Raw genomic sequence first — 19,365 nt, 5'->3', positions numbered from 1 at the left:
GCTATGCTAATGGAAACTAAGGAAATCCGTGCCGTGTAAAACTGGAAGGAGCGATTGCCGTAGTTTTGGGACGGAGCAAAATTGTCGGCGCGCCGATGTCGGAAGTGCTGTTATGGAATCATGCAACAACCATTGTTTGTCATTCAAAAACCAAAAACGTGCAAGACATTGTAAGTGGTACTGCTGCGACAAATCCATGTATAGCTACTGGGTAGCAACGTTAACTGATCATAGCAAATTCTTTTCCATTCGTGGCTTCCAGGTGAAAACCGCAGACATTCTTGTGGTGGCGATTGGAAAAGCCAATTTTGTCAAAGGAGACTGGATTAAAGAAGGTGCAGTGGTGATTGACTGTGGAATTAATTCTGTTGAAGGTAACCGAAAGAATAAATTTACATGTTAAATGAAAATGCAATTATTTTGTAAGCTAGATCATTGCATGTACGGATGTACCTGTAGATTCAAAAGCACCAAATGGGCGTCGCCTGGTGGGAGATGTGGACTTCGAGGCTGCAAAGCAGCGGGCTTCGTGGATTACCCCCGTCCCAGGTTTGCATGCTGTTATAACTTATACATTATGCTTTTCACGGTTTCCGTAATGCAGAACTAGGATGGATTTTTTTCTGTTGAAAATTAGGCGGAGTTGGCCCTATGACTGTCAGCATGTTGATGGAGAACACCGTGGAAGCCGCTCAGAAAGCTTTCAAAGCCGAACAGGTTTGTTTGAGTGCATACGTTGATTCTTGACATTTCTCTGGTGACACACCAACAGTTCAGGTATTTGTTCAATCAAACGCAATTTAGGAGCCGATCTGGAAAGTAAAACCACTGAAATTGGACCTGAAACGCCCTGTACCCAGGTAAACAAACAAAATGATTTTTTCTAACGTTTTAAAAACTGGACCCTTTAGATCGGCAAGGTTTGACGGTAGAGTTGTTAATAAATCTGCTAAATCTAGAGACTGGATCACGCAGCTAACTTTCAAAACAATTTCAGTGATATCGAAGCCGCACGTTCCCAAACGCCCAAAGATGTCGCTGTTTTGGCACAGGAAGTGGGCATTCTAACGGACGAGATTGAACCATACGGCAAAACTAAGGGAAAGGTCACACTGGAAACGTACCAGCGATTGAAAAACAAGCCAGACGGGAAATACGTCGTCGTAACTGGGTACGATTTAAAGATATAAAATCTTCGGACTAGTTTTCATATCTAATGCATCAAATTTTTTTATCCGTATATGTGAAGCTGTCGTATTTTTACAGCATCACTCCGACTCCTCTTGGAGAAGGAAAGAGTACGACAACTATCGGCTTAGCCCAGGCTCTGGGTGCGCATTTGAAGAAAGCCGTTTTTGCCTGCGTACGACAGCCATCACAAGGCCCAACATTTGGAATAAAAGGTAGAGTTGCAAGCTTATCTTTCGGTAATTTTTTTGGATTTCGGAATCTTTATAAGCAATTCGATAGCTGCAAGCAGTCACAGCAAACTGAGCAACTGCAATGTTTGCAAGTTCGAAAAGCACTTTTATGGTACAATGCATCCGGTTTATAGAAATACAAGTCTACATAAACAATTCTTATAAATTTTGTTAACGTTTGTGCTAAGGTGGTGCTGCTGGCGGAGGATATTCCCAGGTTATCCCCATGGAGGAATTTAACCTACACTTGACCGGCGACATCCATGCCATTACTGCTGCAAACAACCTTCTGGCAGCTGCCATTGATGCCCGTATTTTGCACGAAGGCACCCAAAAGAACGACGCGTTATTCCGTCGGCTGGTTCCCGCTGCCAAAGACGGAAGCAAAACCTTCGCTCCCATCCAGATTCGCAGACTTAAGGTAGCTTTTTCCTTAACTTTATTTTCTATGCCGGATAAGTTTGATAAATTTCTTTTCTAGCGACTGGGTATCGATAAAACCGATCCCGATGCGCTGACCCCGGAAGAAGTGGGCAAATTTGTTCGCTTAGATATTGATCCGGCCACAATTTCATGGAACCGCGGTATGCCTTTGATTACTTAATAACGCCAGTATTCACAGTAAAAATTGGAACTGGTTAAATTGCCCCCAGTTATGGATACAAATGACCAGTTCCTCCGCGAAATCACGATTGGCCAGTCTGTTTTCAAGGAAAAACCTCAAATACCACCGCGGCAGGTTAGTCATTTCAGGAATTCTGGAACAATTCGTGCACCTTTAGTGTTGGTAACTTTTGGACCCGCGTATGTAAGTCATATTGGCCTAACTTCCAGACACAATTCGATATCACAGTATCCAGTGAGATCATGGCCGTGCTGGCTTTGGCTACATCTGTTGCCGATATGCGGGAAAAGTTTGGGAAGATGGTCGTTGCCAGCAGCAAGAGTGGTGTGCCGGTGACGGCTGACGATTTAGTAAGTATGAAAGCTATAGTCAGTAATTTCTTTTATAATATAAAAGATTATATTATCACCGCATATTATATTATCTGGGAGGCCTCACCGGTTACATGATTTTACTCTACATACGTACTTCATAATCGCAACAGTCTTATTTCTGCCAGTTTTTACTACTGAGTACATGAAAATATTTGTGAATTTACTGCTGTGCTTCGGTCATGCAGTGCCCGCCAGAAGCGAGTGCACTTTCCTAGTATTTTTATGTTATTGTATTAAACATAAAAATATTATTATGTTTTATACGTATTTCCCGTGCCTGATTTCACGATGAGATTGTTTCCTAGGGTATAACTGGCGCTCTGACAGTTTTGATGAAGGATGCGATTCGTCCCAACATTATGCAAACTCTCGAAGTAAGTTCATACTGTATTTTGACGACAGATTTCTCTCTTTTTTACTTTGTGTTGGTATGTGAAAATGTTTTTGTAATAGCTAGTTCCTAGTTAATGGCTCTTAGGTTAATTAAGTAACTCTGAACTGTATCCGTGCGGCATAGTGTGGTTTAATTGTTGCTGAACGTAGGGAACACCAGTATTTGTTCACGCGGGACCGTTTGCTAACATTGCCCATGGAAATTCCAGTATTGTCGCCGATTTAATTGCCCTGAAACTTGTAGGACAAGATGGTTTCGTTGGTAAGTGACGGAGTGAAAGAGAATATAATTCTTGCACATGAGTTTTTACGTAATACAATTTATAATTGCTTTGGGTTGGAATTATGTCGAGCGTAGGTATTGCTGAATTGTAAAAATTTGGCTCAGTCTTTTATTTTTCCATTATCTCAAAGTGTTCATAGACTATCGTCCTTCGAAATTAAACGTTTTTACCGGCTCAGTTTAAAATTTTTATAGTGACCGAAGCCGGGTTTGGTTCCGATATTGGCATGGAAAAATTCTGCGACATCAAATGCCGATACTCTAACCTCGTACCCGATGCCGCAGTACTGGTGGCCACCATCCGAGCGCTGAAAATGCACGGTGGTGGGCCAAAAGTAACAGCCGGCACACCGTTACCCAATGAGTATATTCAAGAAAACATCGAACTAGTCCGCAATGGATTTGCTAATCTGGGCAAACACATTGAAAACGCCCAGAAATTTGGCTTGCCCGTGGTGGTTGCCATAAACAGCTTCCAGTACGTAGCACTAGTGCATACGCGACTTATAGTTAATACACTTGTAAAAAAATGAATAATGTGGAAATTGTAATTATAGTACCGACACTCAGGCGGAACTGGATCTGGTTCAGCAAATGTCCAAAGAAGCTGGCGCTTACGATGCAGTTATCTGTTCCCATTGGGCCGACGGCGGAAAGGGAGCCGTAGAACTGGCTAAATCGGTGGTACGCGCGACGGAAGCGGCCAGCCGGTTCAAATTCCTTTATGACCTTTCGGTATTATAATATTGTAATCGCATTCTACGTGTTATTGATTTCATTTAAGCAGTTTAAGCGAAACCCATAGATTTCTAATTTCATTGGCACGAAAACAATAATATAAAAATTTGGATTACTTTGTTTGCAGCTACCACTGGAGGAGAAGATGCGAACTATCGCTCAAAAAATTTATGGTGCTCGGGATATCAGTTTTACTCCAGAAGCGCAAGAACAGTTGAACCGCGTCAAGCGCAACGGATTTGATCGACTGCCTATCTGTATGGCGAAAACACATTTGTCATTCTCCCATGAGCCAGAGAAAAAAGGCGTGGTGAAAGATTTTGTACTGCCGATTCGAGAGGTTTGGGCTAGTGCCGGTGCTGGATTTGTTTGCGCACTTGTTGGCACGGTAAGTACTTTACAAAGTTTCCAATTACGCAACTACGAAATTACAAATTTACAGCATACAGCTCAATGTCGCCAAATTACTCGTCTTTGCATAATGGAATGTTACAAAATTACGAGTATTCGTATTCGATTAAGCTTACCGAAGTTTATTTTTCAGATAACCAAGATGCCGGGGCTTCCAACGCGCCCAGCCTTTTTCGATATTGATTTGGATCCGGAAACTGGTTTGGTGCAAGGACTGTTTTAATCCGTTTTCGTTTCAAAAGAAATAGTTGGTGTGGATGTCTACTTATTCATTGTGTGAGCTGTTCACGCCAAACGAAATTGTGAATCAACAATTACTTACCCGTACAGTTTAAAAATTGTTCAACAACGATGGCAGTCGATTTGTTACAGTGCTTAAAAGTGGCTCTTATGCTTTTGTTTTAACCCAGAAAGATACTTATATGGTATGGTTAGCTCGGTGTATGCGTTATTTCTGTCTCTGCCATGCTCGTTCGTATAAATTGTGTGTATTTAATCAGTAAAAATTGCAGTAACAAATTAACCATGTTATAAAAGATGCAAATTTTAAAAAAACTTTGGTAAACAGGAAAGTTACAACACCGATCATAGCACTACATATCAGTTTCTAGCAGGACGGTGTTGCGATAGCGGCGCGTCCTGGGACTCTCGTCTTCATATTCTTCGTCCTCCGGAAACGCCGCAGAGAAATCCGGCTTAACATCAATCGTATCGAAACTCATCGTATCCGCTCGCGTACTCGTCCGACTATTAGAGCTATCGATGTACGCAACATTATTAAAGGTCAGATCCGAGGGTGTCAGATGTTTCCGTATAATGTGAGCCACTTTCGAATACGGATCGAATATCAGGGCATCGTTGCGCGCTTCGAAAAACTCATAATCGGGACTGATTTCCACCGAGGAATTAAACGTATGATTACTCTTAGAAATACTGCTGGCATCCTCATTGGAAGGGAAGTGGGTTTCGACAATCGGTGGATTGGGAATCTGGAGCAGATTGGTGCGTGAGACATTCAGTCCTCCGTTAAGATTCGTCGTGGAGGCAAACGCCAAACTCGTTCGGCTGAAACGGATGGATTCGCGGATGCTCTCGCGGCGCTTAAAGGCCTCTTTCCGGCGCTGTTTTGACTTGCGCAACCAGCAACATCCAAGCACGAGTACAAACACTAAGGTCACCAAACCAATGACAATCGCCGCTAAGTAGGCCATCCGCGTATGCCAGGCTTTGGAGGTGATAACGTACGCCGTGTCTCGTTCACAGATGAACGGGTGCGGTTCATCGCAGTTCTCGGCCGGCCACGCCCGCTGATTGCGCAAATATACACAGCGATCCGTGGGGTTGGAATAGGAGTAACTCTGCACCCACGCACCATCCACGCGCCAATCGAAATTGCGTTGCTGGTCGTGAATAAAGCGTGTTAATTGGTATTCTAATTTATCAGCATATGGTAGAGATGCATTGATCATACGACAAAACTGCAAAGCTTTGGCGAAAGTCGTTACACCACCGATATAGATATAACAGGAATCTTGGAGGAGGGTGAAACCGGGGTAACATTTCCCATCCATCAGTGACGTGTTTGTCGGCAGAAAAGGCGTGAATTCCACTTCATGTAACCAGCGATCATCGCGTTTGTCCTTAATTTTTCCAGCCACACCGGCTTCATACGACGCTCCCCAGTAATTATACCGCGCGTTAATAACACCCGGCAGAGTGGGAAACAGTTCAGTCTGATTGCTGGTGTGTAGATCTAAATCGTTTTCTGGATTGTTCAGCACGTTGTACGTGATGGTCTGTCCGCTTCCGGTAGCCAAGATGGTCGCTTTGTCGCGTGCTTTAAAGTCAATCAAATGCAGTTCGGGTCGGCCGTACGCGGCATTGCGAATGAAACTGTTCTTGTATATGGTTTGATAGTCCGTTAGCCGAACATGCCCGAATCCATCCAGGAACATATTGTACCGGCCCAAATTGAACATCACCTGATTTACGGAGAAATTTCCCACGATGCGTCCCAGATGGATATTGTCGGTAAACTGACCGGTGTTGTCGAAGAGATAATTGTGCGTTATGGTGGCTTCTTGATAAGGGCTGATACTGCGCCCCAACACCAGTAATGCCGGTGTATTGCGGTTGCCGTAGAAGACATTTCCGCGGATGTGCGCTTGACTGCGCGTAGCCGCCGTCATCGAATTCGCCACCACATGCAATCCGCCTTGGTTGTTCTCGAAATTGTTATTGTGCAGCTCGATGTGTGGAGTGTTCTGGATGTCCAAATAAGCTGCACGATATGATGTGGAAAAATTGTGAAAGACCTTTTCCCCGTTGGAGTGGAAGAGGCAGCGTTCGATTCCGATGACCGGGTTGAATTCGCCGGTAGTATACAAATGCAGGCCACCGCGTCGGTTGTTCTGGAGGACGGATGATGTAACGTTAAGCCTGGCTTCGCGGCTGACGCCGACGTAAGCCGGTGGTAAGGTCACTACTTCGGCGATGAAGCCGTAGGTTAGGGAATTGGGAGCGGTTGTGGCGGACAGATGGACGGTTAAGGTTTCCTTGGCGCTGTCAAATGTTTCCCGAACATTGCTGCTTGCGTTGATCCGTTTCAAAAGTCTGTAATCCGTCTGGTTATAAACGTTTCCTGCAAAAAAAAAGAGGTAGTCTGTGAGAAATTTGGAACGAGTGAATATTGTACGATCCGAATTCATACGTGTACAAACAAAAAATTTTTTTATCTTTTCCCCTTTATTTTTCGTATCATTACTGTATATCACCATAATCATTTACCGCGACCGGTTTTAAAACTTCGGACACTTTGATAATTTTGAGATCTTATTTTGGAATTATCGTATCATTTAAGTGCTGTCTTCGTGTGCCGCAGCGGTCGTCATAACCAAGTGCGCTGGTGGTTGCTAGTTCATATACAGTACCTTCGTATAATTCGACAAAATCAGAATTGGGAAGGAACTCTGATTGGTGCATATTCCATTCTAGTAGGCGGAATGCCACTTTGGGTGGTGGTACATCTGGCATCCGGTTCATCTTGCGCATACCCACTACTTGGAAGATCTTCACGCAGTCCTTTCGCAAGGATGGCGAATCGTATCTAAACAGCACCAGCACGCGTTTCCGTACGTACACCACTTTATCCGCACTGCAAATGTCCACCATTCCGAATATATTCGCTCCCAGAGCAATGCCGGCTGCAAACTGTGCCGTTAATGGAGGTAAGGATCCCATGCCAATCTGAGGCCGATGTCGCACCGGATCGAATGTCGACAGGTCCGTGTCACCCTTAAGGTCACCATGCAGTAAGAGAATATTGATTCCAGTCAGCACGCTGCTGTCCACGGTTGTATGGTGCAGTACTAGGTTTCCAGTCGGATTAATCACGGTTATTCCGTTGGACGCGGAGCGGGCAATCTTCACGCGCTCGATCTTCGGATTACGGTGGATGATTTCCACTGCACCTGCCGCTCGTTGTCCATGCAGCATACCGGCCGCCAGGATCTCGACGTCTTCCAAGACCGATACATCCGGACCGTTCTCCGCCAACTCCATATCGGCCCTGGCAAACCGAATTCCGCCCCAGTACTCCGAATCCATCGGGATGTGCCGGCCCTGGCAGCGCATAAAAATGAAAAGGTCTTTCATCTGTTCTTTGGCCGGGACAACGGTGTCCATTAACGGCAGGTCACAGTCCTGTATTCGCGCTTCGTTTCCAATGCAGTAGAAAGGGCGTAGCCATGTGCGCACGTAGCTGAAGTCTTCCACCCGCGGCCCACGCCACACTTGCACGTCGTCCACGGGAAAGTTCAAATGCCGGCAGACAACAGTCGCATCGCGGATGCTGAAGTCGGCATGCCATATCGGTACCCATTGGTTCGTCGTTGTATTCAAGATTTCCAAATAACCTACAATAAAACAAAGTTAGGGCCAAACCATGGTGTGTTACGATTTAGAGGAATGGTGGACATTAACTTAACAATATGCTTTACTTTTTAGAAATTTGCAGAAATGGTATTACAAGCAAGTCTGTGTAATATAGTAGAGTGTGTAAAAAATATATGAGCTGAAAAAGAAAGCGAAATAAAGAAATGTATACTGAGAAAATATTTACTACAAAGAGAGTAAGCTTTACAAACCTTCCGTTGGTTGCAGGCCTCCAAATAATCGGACGTTTCCCAGATCGGTTGTGTACTTTATTTGTGATAGCACAGCTGGGAACAGCGCCCGCTGGGCAAGCGACCGCGAGACCGGCTTAAAAACTACCGGATCGCCTTTTCTTCCAACAGCTTGCAAGTCTCCCAAGACCAGTATCCCTACGTTCGGAAAAAATTCCATCAGCACTCCGCTTTCAATGGTCAGCGTCACTCCCGGTAAAATTGGTCAAATCCCGATTGACAATATACGGCACTGGTCGCTTCTTCAAAACCATGGACTCTTGTAACCGCCCTCCGAGAACGGTAGGTGCTTCGGGTGAGGCTACCGGTGCCGTTCTCACATTCTCCACTAAACCAGCATCCCGCGTGGGTGCCGATAGAAAAGGGACAAACTGCGCATGGGCATAGCAGTTCCAGTCGTCGAAATCAAAGATCCGTCCGCGAATAATCGTCACATTATGCGTACCCCACCAGTTCTCCCGCACTTCCAGTTCCATATCCAGCTGGTCCGTCAACAACCCGGAGATGAGTTCGTAGTCCATCGCGGGATTTTCCAGAATGTTTCGCGTCACGTTGACCCGCTGGAGACCCTTCACCGCCACGCCAAAGCTGTTGGGATTCGTATCCGGGACGACAGCAGTGCGCCTAACATTGCCGCGGTTGGCGCGTAACTCGTTGCGGACGAAATTAGCCGGCACCCGCCCGGTACTGGCAGTATGGCTGGAGATATCGAATTCCACCACGAACCGGCACTGATTTTCCACAAAGACATTATCCCCCATAATGAGCTCTTTCTCCATTCCCGACACTTTTAGCAGACCCCACTGAGGTGGACACAAATTACGTGAGACATCATTACCGCTGAAAATCATCCGCACAAAGTCCCCGTCGATTTTTGCGTAGGTGTTACGATTCCCAGTGATGCGGTTGTTTTTCATCTGTAGACTATGTACGGCAAAAGGCGGGAGATTTTCGGTAGACGCATGGAACGAGGCGTAACCCAGACGGCGAAGATGTTCCTGTTCCATCCAGCGAAAATCATAGGTGGCGCCGTACATTAACTGGCCCAAGGCGATCTGCCAGAATTTTTCCATCATTTGATCGTATTCTAGCTTTAATGCTTCGGCGCGCATATATCGTTTATCCCACATGGCGTAGTTGCGTTTGCCCAAAGAAACGGGAAAATCCAGCGTGAAAGCGGGTCCGGTGGAGTCGGCAATTGCGCTTTGCGTAATTGTCCACTGGTAAATGTTGCCGGATGCTTCGACGTTCATATAACCTGCATCCCAAAAAAGCCTTTACTTACTGTAATAACATTTGTTTTACTTATTTGATGTTTTTATTTGGTGCTTATATATTTTAAATTTTTTTATATCGAAAACTTTAAATATATTTTTGTATACAGAGTACAACCTTCTTGGTGTTAATTATTCAGTCACTTTCCTAATCAGTAGGTAATGTTCGTGTTTGCTGACCTTCTCTCACAAAAGAAATCCCTGCGCCATTCTGCCCGAAAGTCGTCCCATTAATAAGATACGAGATTTGTGCCAACGACTTCAACAAATAAAATTCGGCGCTTTCATACGACCGCATAATATTTATCCACGGCTGAACGTTGGACACCTTCAAGCCTTCATCCATCGACTGCATAACTTTGGTATTTAGGATGCGAATGCTTTCGTTGTTGAATCGGCGAGGAAACTCAAAAGGATTATCGTGCTGATCCAAAAGGTCATAGTGAATCATTTCAATGGCTCGCTTATTCCTGTCAAAGCTACATCCTTCCAAGGAAATCACATGCTGCCGGTCAACAGCGAAATCTCTACGGACAGGTGTGAGTTGGAGGATAATGTTGCCGGATGGGTTTGGCCCACTGTGATATTCGACAACGATTTTATAAGACACGCTGGTTGCCGGTAAATGGTTGACGCGTTCATCCAGCAGCCAGATCTCCACATCGGATGATTTTGGATCCCCATTGAAGATTCTCATGGTTTCTATGACAAAAAGGCATTAAATGAAACTCATATTTTTACTTGCGGTAATTCTGAACCGTGCATTCTGCACGTATTTAGGTAATTTAATCGAAGTAGTAATTATAATTATAACAATACGTAATAAAAAATTTACCGGTTGTTCCACGCAGCGGGGGATTCAGCGCTTGAAGGCCGAAAACATAGCCCATATCTTTTATCACCATTTCAATTAACACGCTTTGATTAGCTTCATGAGGCTTGTTAGTGGATTTGATCAGAATTTCTTGATGAGGATCAACCTGCATACTCAACTGTACACCGCGTGTAGGAATGACCACTGTCCGCCAGTTATTCTTTCTCTCCAAAATGCAACGAATTCTCGCTGCTGATAGCGCGTAAGTTTGGGATTATAGAGAAATGCACTGCGCCCATTTTGAATAAACTCTCCATCCACCACCATCAAACCGGGACTGTAAGTGACTAGACCCGAACCGGAATTTCTCCGAAACCGCCCACCCTGCACCACATTCTGGCCCCGACTGCAGATGATTATTCAGTATAACCAGACCGGCATTGGCGTTATCCTCGAAAACACAGTTCCGCACCCGGTGCATCACGTTAAAGTCAATCTGCAGTGCCGACGACACCGACTGCGTATCGAAATCCAGAACACCGGCCTGTCGAAACACCGCGTGTTCGATGATACTCTGTTCCGCTGTGATGGGCATGCGCATCCCCGCCCAGCCCGGTAGTCGGCACCTGACTCCAACATCCTGCAGATGCGTGCAGACATGTTCGTGCACTCCATAATGCGGGCATTTTATAATATCCCAGTCCCAGTTATCGCACTGGACATTGCTGCGGACGATGGGACCGGCGCCTGGACCGTAGTGTAGAAGTCCACCGGCGAAATCTTCCGGAGCGTGCGCCAACCCCAATTGTCGGCATACTGTGCCGGCGTTCTTAATCGTCCATTCTTCATTGCACACGCTGCCCCATTCCCCATCGACAAACACCTCCAGTCGGCCTTCGAACTGGCTGGGACCACCCACTAACCGCACCAGACTCTCGTTGCTGAATCCGCCAAACCGTGCGGGTGGCTTCATTTCAAAGGTCACTGGATTCTGGAGCGTGCCCTCAATAACAATTTTCCCTTGGCTCAAAATCCCGATACCGGCATCGAAGAGCAAACGGGTTCCGGCTCGGATAGTCAAAATCGAATTTGGCTGCAATATGAGATCGGAATCGGCACTGTATTCGCCGGAGATCGAGTTCATTCGGTCGCCATAGATGCCCCCAATGACATTGCCCCGAACGAATTGGGGACGGTGTTCCGGGGGCGGAGCAATAGGTTCGGGGTCGACTAAGCCGGGTCGAGATAAATATGGCCGGAAAATCACATTGGCAATATCGTAACGGTCTTTGCCCGAGAATATCCGCGTGTAAATAACACTTTCATCGATGGTTCCCCACCAGTTGGCGGTTGCGTTAATAGTCTTTCCCGGATGCCGCAAATGGGAGGCCAGCCAAATTGGACTGCGAGGATTATCGAAGGAATTCAGTGCGACCACAACATTACTGGAACCGATAATCACGACGCCTTCCGACTGATGCCGGCGGACATGAGCGGTGGCGGGAATGATGATGTTATCGCGAAAATAATTGTACTTTAACTGGCCGTTTTGCTGTGGAGCTGTGTCACTCAAACCGATCAGTACAACAAACGGTCCCTCGTTCGAGGAAAAAATATTGTCCCCGATGGACACATCCGCCGGCAGATGGTCCCACTCGTTATCGAAAGGATGGTTCATATTCTGAATCCAGACAACACCGCGCCGATGCCGCACAAATGTGTTATTACCAATATGGGCGGAAATAAATGCCGCTGGTTTGATTTTCAGGGCCAACGCGTTACTGTCTTGAAAGGTGTTCCATTCCAACAGAAACAGCATTGTATTCCTATCGTAGGTGTGGTTGGGCGTTAAGCACGACCACACTTCGACGGCGGTGTTCTGATTCCCGGCAAAGGATGTATTTGTCACGTTAACGATACTGGCGTGCGCACAGAAATTCCCGTGTAAAATTCCACCCAACCAGTTTTCCTCGATGAAGGAATGCGCCACGTACGTCTCCTGGACGAACGACCGGATCGGGTAGGTTTCGTTGAATCCGACGGCAATGCCGCGCTTCTGGTTCTGGGTGATTTTCGATATGGTAATGTTTCTCCTGCCTCCCACATAGGTCACGTTGATACCATCGCCGGTGTTCTTGGTAATCAATGAATAAGTGACATTAACATCACCCGCTCCGCCGTCCACATGGACACCCGCCCGGTAGGTATTTTCCTGGATAGTGGCGCGTTCGATGTTCACTCCGCTGCGCATATTGGTGACGCTGATACCGCGACCCTGGTTGCCGGTGATCATGCTGTTGGTCACGTTCAGATCGTATTCTTTCGTTAGACCAGCGGTAATCTTGATGTTGAGCCGTATTGTATGGCGTGGATTGGACCGGAAGCGGATCCAGAGGCGGTTGCCGTTCGTGCTGACACTTTCCGGGCGTGTGCCGTTTTTAATTTCCACAACACCGAGTAGTGGCGAGTAGGGGTCAACGCCATCGCGCACTTCCAAGTAGCCGCTGTTTGTTCCCGACGCTTCCACCAGGAGAAAGTGGACAGTGAAGATGTACGGTTCTTGGACAATAAATTTCTGTAATTAAAAGCTCCTTATAAAATACAGAGTAGCTCAGCGGGATTTATTTTGAATTTCAATTGCTTTTACGTGTTTCAGCACAATTCTACGGGTAGCTTTTTGATTAGTTAATTATGGGACTACAATAATTTCTTGCTCGATGAAAAAACTTCAGAAAAAATGTTTTATCTTCTCTTACACTGGATTATTTCAAAGTAAAATAATTTGCAAAAAAATTGTTCATTCTTTGTTAAAAATTGTTAATAAACGAGCTCGACGAATGCGGTCATAGTTCGAAATCTAACCTGTATGCATTGCTCTTCAGTGGGCGCGGACATTCGACCAGGTCGATTTATGCTAGCATAAACAGGATACGACTGACTCATGCCCAAGTGTGGTCTGGTGCAGAAATTGAAATTGTCCGGAAGTTGAAAGAAGGTGTCGTTGTGAACGTAATGAATTCCATCGCCGGCATTATACTCAGAAATGACATTGTGAATAGTGCTATTCCCCTCGGTGGAATTAATCGAAATACCATGGCCTGCGTGTGGGAGAAGAATGTCAGTTTTAAAATTTTATAAACATGATTGCTTTCTCTAAGCTGACAATATCAACTGTCTGCGTGTAAACTTTAAATCGTATGGAAATGCTATAACACCGGCATATAACTTACCTTTATTCCATCTGAATTTGGATTCATAAATCTGAATGGACCCGGTTGTATGGGTAAAATTAAGCCCATTGAAAGCGGAAAACTGGACAGTACAATGCCTGACAATAGGTGGCGCCCCAATTGCCTCGATGGCTGAGCTTAACTGGCCGTTAGGGCCGGATCCTGGGAAACGCAGAACGGGGGTGACATATTATTGCAAATTATAACACGGCCTCATGTCACTTAATCAGCAACTGTAAACTCTTACAACCATTTCCCAATAACCACTGCAATTGCGGCAACACTTTATGATCCTTTGATTGGCCTTACCCGCATAGTAAACGTCCACGTGCTGCAATAACGATTGAGTCACATTGACTTCCAGTGTCCGGCCGTAGGGAAACTGGGTTGTATACGAAGCATTAGCAAAGTGTATGCCCATCCAGTGGCGGGTTTGAATAGGGGAAGAATGGCGTAAACATCGAATCAACATGTCCGGATGACCCTCTAAGCAAAACGAGCCGGGCAATTAATCATATGCGTGCTTAGTGTGAATACTTAATGTGTGAAGTAGGGGGATACGCAGCGCCCAACTTCCACACTGAGAGCTTAGGAAACCGGTCACGCTGGGCCTTATCACTTCATAAGCGACATGCCCCAGGGATTATCAGCCAAAATATTCAATTTCGCCTGCGCGTTTCACAGCACCCATACCTACCTTTAATTTTCGGATAATCTCTACCTGTGATCTAAAGTAATTGCATTTTAGCGGGATCCGGATACGAGACATTGATGGCAGAAGCGATATCGATTTTGACCGACGGTCAATAAAGCGAGGATTATCACTGCAGTATGCTCTGGCTGCACTACGCATTGTTTTTCGGCATTCATAATTCATCGCGATAGACAATCGTTGCGGCAAAAATTTTATCTTTTCCGGTCCACGACCTGTTCTTATCAAATTTTGTTATTTTATTCATCGAAATTCTTTTTATTTATCGTTTTATTCATTGAAAGCAGAAAAGGTCTAAAACATTGTAGCGTATAAGAAAAATTGAAACGCAATGTAAAAGACACTATTGAATCAACAAACAACAAATCTCTAAGTTCTGAGTTTTCGGCGTACACTGTTATGACTGGAAGTACTTGTATTGGTGCTGCATCAGTGCTGCTCATTTGATTACATTGAACGCAGCAGTTTCGATATGTTTCGCAAGAAATTCACAACAATTTAGAAAGCAGCAGCATTCTATGCTCTTTTTATTTGGGTAAGTCGGGTTTCAAAATATTACATTAAGTCCATTACAAATACAATCCCGTCAAAGGTCGCCTGCTGTGAGTTCATTGGAAGACCAACGGGCAGTCCCATAAGCAACGTAGAATTAAAGCCGCTTTATGAATGAGTTAGGGCAGTTTGTACATAACGGCCGGCATGGATCATCGGTGATGCAGGAAGCGAATCCAAATTGCGCGGCTGCTCTCTTACCACCACCGGTCACACCGTCTGGTATGAAAAGATAATTTTCACTGTTCAAGTCGATCTGGGCCAGAATGTGTCTGGCCCCGGCGGGGCGATGAATGAAGAAACAATAAACCAGATGGTAAAGCTCACCAGTTTAAACACAACCTGCTCGTACCAACCCATCCACTTTTCACCCTTTCAAATCCTCTTAACCCTTAAATTAACTGCTGACCGGTGCGCTACTGTGATTGCGTTGTGCTCGAATGAAAAAACTCTTCCGCTTCCCCGGCACTCTCACGGAAACCGACCACACAAAAAGCGTTAATTGGCGGCTCAAGTCTCACCGGAATACGTAAACAACTTTTTATAATTTCATTTAATTAAAGCAAACTTTAAACGGTATTTTGAAATATTCTTCGTCATTATTTGTCGTTACTGGCACTTGTTATAAATTTCAAATGGGAAACTTAACATCGAACCGGGCTTGGAATTTTGAAATGGAAAGTAGTCATTGCATTGCGATAAGATTTTTGGTAGTTTGCCTTTACGCTCACCACGTATTTAAGTGCAAATTTTTCTTGGACAACGAGCATGTTGATGGAAATTTCCTGCTGTATGAAGTGATGTGATTTCCGGCTCTTATTATTCCCAATTGGTCTATCACACATTATTCCTGACACTGTTCTGTACATACCACAAATTCTTTTGCCCAAATGGACACTGCTGTAATCGGCACACTGCATGAGACTGCCTTCCACTCCAGAACATCTGGGTCGTTGGAGTAGCATATAGTCGGTATCGTTAGCATGATCAATCCATGCATCAAACAGTCCCTCTAGATATCCCATCTGGACACATGCGACTCGAATATCCTCAGCTGTCCAGCTAGACACAATGATAATAATAAATACACAATATAATGCATAACCGTCAAAATGGGAAAAATGTGTTATCATAACTTTCATTGATAAAGAGATGTGAAAGGCGTGTAGACAGAGGACAAGGGAAATGTTGACGTTTGGCATTATCACTGAGTGACGAATAATGATAGCGAGGCGTTTGGCTGTAGCCGGATGACAATTAGAACTTACTTATATGAATGCGTGCACACACTCCTCCATTTGTTGCGATGAAATAGCTGGATCTGACCGTGTGCCGGGCTGGTGCCTCGGACCAGTCGAATTTGGCGGTGAAAATTTAAAATTTCGTCATTAAAAGTGGGAAGCACGGTTAGGTCGGGAGCACCAACACGTGGCAAGGCCGGTGCTGTGTGGGATGTCATTAGGATACGCCGCTGTGGTTCTCCCTGCAATAATAGGAATAAATTATGCATATTAATTCAAAAATTGTGAGAACTTAACGTTAATGATTATTATAATTGGAATGCAGGTGCTGTTTTCCTGTAATAAAATTCGCAAAAAAAGAATTACTGATATACATACTCAAATAGACCAGTTTAAAGACCTGGCTGTAGTAGCTGTAGTTGTTCATTCATTTTACTGCTAGATTGCGTAGAGTAGATTTTTATATGTAATGGCAGTAATACAAATACATATTTAATTTATTAAGTATTAAAAATTTGCACCTATAATTCCGAAATTTCATTTAAGCAATTATTCTCAGCCCATATGCGCGTACTGCAAACACATACTATGGGTGTATTTAGTTTAATTTGTCGCTAAAGTTCTGTAAAACATGAATCTGATGCGGACTAGTCTGGATGCTTTTCTGTTCAAGAGCACGCAGTACAAATAAATCCGGCGAAAGGTAAAACACTTTCCTTTAAAGGTAAATCAAATTGAGAACAGCTGGAGCATCTAAAATTTGTTTTTCTCACAGGGGTCTATCAACTCTTGCTGTGGTAAAAATTCAGCCGGCACAACAGAAAAGAGCAAGGGATAGTAAAACATGAAACCGGTTTCTGGTATTTCGAGTGCAATCAGACTTATCAGAGTAATTTATGAAGCTGTGTGTGAAAATATGGTTTTGACTTCTTGATCAGAGTGCAGTATTGACGCACGCGCTGCCGACTTGAATGCATTCACTGACAAGGCAAAACATGAGGTTTTTTATTCTTGGGTACAACCGCACGCAAAAATGATAGAAAAAATGGTAGAAATATTGAATTTGACGGTAATAGTAAACAAAAGATGAATGTTTCATCTGGAGCACAAAAAGCAGCAAAAAATATATTTTCTAGATTTTTGTAGAACGCCGAGGTGACAGCTCTAACAACGGTTTGAACGCGATATAATCTGCTGAGTTAAATATACCAGTAAAAATTACCAGAAGTCAAAACGGGCAGTTTTTCCTGAATTTTTAAGCTAGTCATGAGTCAGAACAGTATTGTTCCGGTTCAAGTTTGTAATATTTTGACAAGAGGCACTTAGAGTCCCCACTCATATGCTGTCGAACAGAACTGGAAATAATTTCCGACATGTCCATCTGTCATGTTAACCCAGGCTAATTAGATTGATATAATGGACATTCGGACTACTTGGACAACATTGTTTACTGTGCTGTATTTTGTCCGGCTTATAGCCGTGTACACACTGCACATTACCGTGGCGCGCAGTGCCCCTTGGACGAGTAATCCCGTGCCCGGAAGGAATTCCAATCGGACACCGGCTTCTATCAGCACAAGAGCTCCTTTGGGAATGACCAGCGTCTGCTGGACACGGTACGGACTCTGTGTCAGCTGCCATGTTGTGTTTCCAGATGACCGGATATCTTGTTGAGATAGCAGTGTTTGTCCGGATGCAAACGGCATCGACAAGATAATTCCCAGTAATAATATACTGCTGATACAGGACACTGGTCGCCGGTGTATGCGGACACAGTGGGATATGCGGCTGGATGGAGGCCGGATAAATGCCGGTTCCATCTTCCAGTTCAAGTGTGCAATTAAGACAAGTAACAAACATTAAAGCAATAATGTTGTTGGAAACGCAGTGTTTTCCAAGTGGCAACAGATGGTTGAGCCCAAATTCGTGATAATGGACGATGCAGTGACATCGTCACAGTAATATCTAACGTAAAGTTTGAGTTTTCCCCAAGTACTCTGAACGGAGTTGCAATAGGAGGGTGTTGGCGAAAGTGGAGCATCCAAATGAAAAGTGAAAGGAAGAATTCCTTAAATCTTGGAAATACTCAGGTTCGCACTTCGCAGTCTTCCAAATCTTGAGGTTCAGGATTCTGTTGGCGGATTGGCTAGAGTATTACGCGATAAACAGCCTAATTTAGGTGGTCCATTCAGATAAGAAAGGTATTTATGGTGACCAATGAATGCTGCATAACGGTTCAAAAAATGCAGCAGAAACGAAAAGCAAGGTGTTGGGAAATGAGGCGATCATATCAGGCCTCCATAGCGCACATTATCCAACGCGTGCATTTTCAAAATGCTTTCATATGAATTACATTTTTGACTAATTCTGATAACGGCGATGACTTAGACTTTGAGCAAATAATCCATATCGGCGGGCGCTTATCTCATGCGAAAGAGATTAGGGCCACTGCATACATACTGTATGTGTGCAATGCAATGCATACACATCACCAATAGCGGGCGTGGTCAATCTCAAAATTGTATGATGCATGCAGTCCAGTACGTACCGTACCCTTTTGGCTTTTGCATGGTGATGGGTCAATGTTGCAGTTTGCACTTTGCTGCGCAAACTGTGTACAGTACAACAGACTTGCCAGGACGGAAACGATGCAAGTACGGTATCCCGAATACGAATGCGTTCTTATAAAATTAATACGTAAATTTCCGCAGAGTACAGCAACTCATTTAAACGATCATAATTTAAACTAGAACTTCAGCAGAAGCAATCACAAAAGGTACCGTTAGTTCTTAGCAAAATCGAATTGCAAGGATACCCGTCAAGGAGCAAGCAAGGAGCTAAACAGCAAGGAGCAAGCAAGGAGTTGGTATGCAAGGAGCTAAACATCAGCGCTGGTTAAATAATTATATAAAACTACACACCATAAGTAGGTTCTAAAACATTCTGATCCAATAATTTGTATTTTTGTCGTTGGTATCATATCGTTAACGTTATCGGACAATGTGTATGCGCATTTGTTTTACCGAAACACATTTCCAGCAACACCAAGGAATGAAAATGTTTAATGATTAATTTCGAAAACGCAGCTGGAGGAACTTCTCCGGTGACTTTGC

General features: G+C 44.4%; 2 protein-coding genes across 2 annotated transcripts; one reads left to right on the top strand and one right to left on the bottom strand.

The window, feature by feature from the left end:
• The first annotated feature begins 39 nt into the window (after positions 1-39).
• Positions 40-4,779, top strand: LOC129585035 (C-1-tetrahydrofolate synthase, cytoplasmic-like). Its single transcript, XM_055477546.1, has 17 exons — positions 40-170; positions 263-374; positions 460-549; positions 638-717; positions 805-860; positions 998-1,171; positions 1,267-1,403; positions 1,610-1,842; positions 1,903-2,005; positions 2,075-2,160; positions 2,256-2,396; positions 2,726-2,794; positions 2,964-3,075; positions 3,292-3,574; positions 3,654-3,831; positions 3,962-4,222; positions 4,379-4,779. The coding sequence occupies exons 1-17, from the start codon at positions 96-98 to the stop codon at positions 4,466-4,468; spliced, it is 2,280 nt and encodes a 759-aa protein (XP_055333521.1). The 5' UTR covers positions 40-95; the 3' UTR covers positions 4,469-4,779.
• On the bottom strand, positions 4,737-18,585 carry LOC129585034 (protein bark beetle-like). The gene is given in 14 exon segments (XM_055477545.1): positions 4,737-6,886; positions 7,176-8,159; positions 8,391-8,631; positions 8,633-9,687; positions 9,884-10,405; positions 10,539-10,748; positions 10,751-10,919; positions 10,921-13,092; positions 13,380-13,615; positions 13,748-13,909; positions 14,057-14,233; positions 15,883-16,073; positions 16,280-16,494; positions 17,752-18,585. Coding segments are annotated over 14 exon segments (8,703 nt in total). The 5' UTR covers positions 18,073-18,585; the 3' UTR covers positions 4,737-4,838.
• Positions 18,586-19,365: the final 780 nt, after the last annotated feature.

The sequence above is a fragment of the Paramacrobiotus metropolitanus genome, unplaced genomic scaffold (genome assembly GCF_019649055.1).
Source record: "Paramacrobiotus metropolitanus isolate TYO unplaced genomic scaffold, Prichtersi_v1.0 Parri_scaffold0000015, whole genome shotgun sequence".
NCBI classification, from domain to species: Eukaryota; Metazoa; Tardigrada; class Eutardigrada; order Parachela; family Macrobiotidae; genus Paramacrobiotus; species Paramacrobiotus metropolitanus.
This window is presented reverse-complemented; position numbering and strand designations above follow the sequence as displayed.